The sequence below is a fragment of the Quercus lobata genome, chromosome 4 (genome assembly GCF_001633185.2).
Source record: "Quercus lobata isolate SW786 chromosome 4, ValleyOak3.0 Primary Assembly, whole genome shotgun sequence".
Lineage (NCBI taxonomy): Eukaryota > Viridiplantae > Streptophyta > Magnoliopsida > Fagales > Fagaceae > Quercus > Quercus lobata.
The window spans coordinates 36,020,981-36,025,226 of NC_044907.1; the positions used below are offsets into that span (position 1 = coordinate 36,020,981).

Sequence of the window (4,246 nt, forward strand, 5' to 3'; positions counted from 1 at the left end):
TAAGTTGAAATTCTCTTAAAAAAAAAAAAATCACTCAGACCCATAAAAGAAAAATAAATGAATTACAGTACATTCCAATATGCATCCCGTGTTCTTTCTTCAAAATGTTTGACTACTTCCTTTCTTTTTTTTTTTCTTTTTTTTTTTTCTGAAGAAAAAATGTTTGACTACTTAATTGGTCTTTGTGGTGTCATACGTTACTTTAACTCTTCAATATGAACATTTATTGCGTCTCCTGCACGTTCATTGCACGAAATGGGCCAGAATGCTCTTCCTACTTTTGTGAACTTGCAAAGAAGGGGTGTTAATCTTTGTGATATTTGTCCAGCTTGTGGGAAGGAGCTTGAATCGAATTTCCATGTTTTTGTTAAGTGTGAAGTGGCTAGGAGAGTGTGGAGTTGTTGGGTAGATAGTCTAGTTAATTTGCTGAATGTAATTATGGATATTATAGATATTGCTATGAAAATAGTTGAATCGGGTACATTCCGTGACTAAAGGTTTTCTTTGGGGTTGCATGGGCAATATGGTATAATAGGAATAAAATAGTGCATGAGGCCTCAAGTTAGTATCCTGATCAGATTTGATGTTTTGCTAAAAAATATATTCTTGAGTTCAAAAGCGCCTCAATAGATTGCTCTCAAGGCTTGGCTCGGACAGAAGGGAAGTGGATAGCGCCTCCTCCAGGATTTTTCAAGATCAATGTTGATGGTGCCATATCTGAAAATGAAAGGAACTCAAGTGTGGGAGTAGTTATAAGGGATGTAGTTGGTAATGTTCATGTTGATTGTTGTAAATATCTTCAGGGTCAATATTCGGTGGAGGAAGTTGAAGCGATGGCTATGGAGTGTGGTCTAATTCTTTCCAAAGAGCAAAAGCTATCTCATATCATCTTGGAATCTGATGCACTAACAGCTGTTACTAGTGTCACAGCAGTTGAAACAAATGGTTGTCTTGGTTATGTGTATCAGGGGATTCGTAGTTTGTTTTCTTCGTTTAGTAGCTAGAATATCAAGCATGTGAAAAGAGATTACAACATGGCAGCTCATGAGCTTGCACAGTATGTGAGGCAGAAGGAAGAGTCTCATGTCTAGAAGGGAGTTTGTCCTCCTATGGTGGTTCACATTATTCAGGAAGATGGTGTGTAGTTTGTTCTGTGTTGAGCTTTTCTTTTGGCTTTGTTGTACTCGCTTTTCTATTTGACAATGAGATTCCAGTTATTTTGCTATCAAAAAAAAAAAAAAAAAATGGGCCATCCATTCTCCGTAATAAAAACCTTTTAAAAATGATATTATAATTAATTTTATTTTTGTGAGAGTTTTAATTGTTGTTTTTGATGATAACTCTTTTGTTATCAAACCAAAATATCAATCGATTTTTAATGTAGGCGAGAATTAAACTTCAAATAATTTATTTAACTATTAGAGATTTTACCAATTGAGCTAATTAGAACTCATTATTATAATTAATTAATTATTATAAAATTTACTACACAAATTTTATATACAAATATATTAAATTTTAATGCAAATCTTCTCCAAAAAAAGAAAAAGAAAAAAAAAAAAGAGGTAATTTAGGATTTATTTATTATATTATAATTATACTACATCATCATTTTGTAAGATTTGGAAATTAGAGTTTCATTGGGTCATCAGACACAGGATTCAATTCTCAGATAAACAAACTAGGTCCTCAAACTTCCTTCCCCAGTTAGGGGTTTCTAATATAATTCCTGTTTACCAAAAAAAAGAAAAGAAAAAAGGACCCACATAAGAATAGTACAAAAAGCTCAACAAAAGGTCATGGGGTTTATAGTATTCCACCATTCCGTCAAAACACGCACAGACAAAGGGTCTTCTCTTCTCCTTGAAGTCTTACTATTATTGCCTGGAAAACCGGCACTAATTGTATTTGGCTATTTGCTAGGAAAAACCGGCCTTACAAAACAAAACAAAACAATTATGACGAGTTATGGGGCCACAATGCAATGATATTATGAGACCAAAGCGGCATAGCCAAAATGGAACCAGTTCCATCACGTGATCACTTGGCTCACTTGGGAAAAGGGTTCACAGAATTATAGGTTTTCAACAATAAAAAGAAACTCAGTTCCAATCTTTGTTTATATTGATTGAGGGGTGTTGGGTAGTAATCTAGGAAGCATATATACGAACACAGAGGTACGGATACAACACGACGGTAACTCGATCAATTTCAAAAAAATTATAACATTAAAACAGGAACGACACAAATTAAAACACGAATATGACACCTTAAATAAAATATTCATATTTCCTAGGTAGTAATTAACCAAAGAAATAAGTACAATAACTCAGATATAACCCTGCAAAATTATACGGTCTGTACAAGCAACAAAAGACTATAGTCAGGTTGGGGACAATAAGGAAAACCAGCACTGAAACCAACCCAATATGACATGGAACAGTAGTAATCTGAACACAGTTTTCTAGTACAACAAAAATTCAAAATCAGATTTGATCCATGGCCTCGTATGTCTCTCACATCCTAGCATCCTTATGCATCCAAAAATGTAGTCAACAAAAGCAGCTGAAATGGATTTCTAACTGTTCTATCGTACCTGTTGGTGTGGAAGAAAAGTAGGCACAGAAACATTTTATGATGTTAAGGCAGAAAGAAAAGAGCATATGGAAATTCTATATGTCTATACGTGAATACTAAAATGGTAGAAGCCTAAATTTATAGGAGCATAAATGATTGATTTTATAAATAAATCGAGTTCTGCATAAGTAATGATGACCGGCCTTAACCCAGCTTGACTTTTGGGTCAACGAGACTAAATATTTTGTAATAGCTCCCTCAAATTCATGTTGGGTTGTAGTTGACCAACTTGAATTTGGAATTTTGGATACAAGAGATCACCAACGTGTTTTGGTGAAGGAGGTTTGGTAAGGATATCAGTTAACTAATGAATAAGGTAAGTTTTACCAAAAAAAAAAAAAAATATATATATATATATATATGAAGGTAAGAGTGTAATATATCAGTTTTCTTTTCTTTTTTAAAAGGAAAAAAGATGATAAATACATGATCTAAAATGCTCCTATAAATATAAAGGATACTTTTTTTTCTCAAAAAAGATATATATATATATATATATATATATATATATATAGAGCATTATGTAAAAATTAGAGCAGTGATAGGGTGGATTTTTTGCGATTTGTTTATAAGAAGGGTTTTATTTATTATTATTTTTTTTTTGTGAGATTAACTATAGTGTTATCAATTTTAAAGGAAAAAAAAGTATTTTAAAAGTATGGATAATATCAAACAGTTAACTCACTGTGCAATTTAGTTTAGAAACAAAGAATAATGGCAAAGAGGAAAAGAGACATGAAGAACAAGAATTATCTAGCATTTTTACCATGTTATCTCTATGATTAGTTTAATTAGCCTTGGCATTAAGAGTTGCGTAGCATTTAGTTTAATCAATTTAATTGACAGATCGATCAAGGATTCTCACCAAAGCTTGTTTTGCTTGAATTGCTTTGACACAAGTACATTTTCATTGCTCCAAGTGTGTGGATTCCCTTCGTTGACATTTTATAGATTTTTTGCTAAAATGCAAAATTTATCTTCCAAGTTCCATTAGAATTCATTTCAGTTTTTTAACTTTACTATCATTTATTTCAATTCTATAAGTTTCAAGTTTATTCAATTAAGATTTCTCCATTAACTCTCGTTAAGTTTTTTTTTATAAAAAAAATCTAGAAAACTTTTTTCAATCATTAGTTAGATTTTTTTTTAATTTAAAATTTTTGAAATAAAAATAAAAATTTGGACAATCAACATTTAACAAAAGTTAATGGAGATATCTTAATTGTATAAACTTGACACTTAGTGCCCATTTGGGAAGCGCGTTTTGCGCATTTCCCAATGGTGCTTTTTTCATTGTGGGTCCTGTGCATTATTCATGAGACCCACAAGTACTTTTTTCAACAAAATTTTTATTAAAACTGGGTCTCATAGCACTGGGATCTAGTTTTGAGTAATAAATCCAAACAGACCCTTAGAGGATTGAAATGAACAAATTAAAGTGAAATTAGGGAACTGAAATGAATTTTAATAAAACATAGAAGATGAGTTTTGCATTTTAACCTAGATTATTTTGTATTAATAGGCAATTGCAAATCACATAACAGAAATTATAAAACTAGGTAAACTATATATAATAACAGTGCAATACGTACTTTAAATTAATTATAGA

At 31.5% G+C, this 4,246-nt stretch overlaps 1 protein-coding gene across 1 annotated transcript; it reads left to right on the forward strand.

Moving 5' to 3' along the window:
* Positions 1–255: 255 nt before the first annotated feature.
* Positions 256–1,004, forward strand: LOC115985103. The gene is made up of 2 exons (XM_031108072.1): positions 256–478; positions 631–1,004. Exons 1-2 carry the CDS (start codon positions 256–258, stop codon positions 1,002–1,004), a joined length of 597 nt encoding a protein of 198 aa, XP_030963932.1.
* The last annotated feature ends 3,242 nt before the right edge of the window (positions 1,005–4,246 follow it).

Excerpts from the sequence above, each read along its gene's own strand:
- LOC115985103 (XM_031108072.1), top strand. The coding sequence starts at position 256 with ATGGGCCAGAATGCTCTTCCTACTTTTGTGAACTTGCAAAGAAGGGGT. Across the intron at positions 479-630 it reads TATGAAAATAGTTGAATCGG|ATTGCTCTCAAGGCTTGGCT; the intron begins GTACATTCCGTG and ends GCGCCTCAATAG.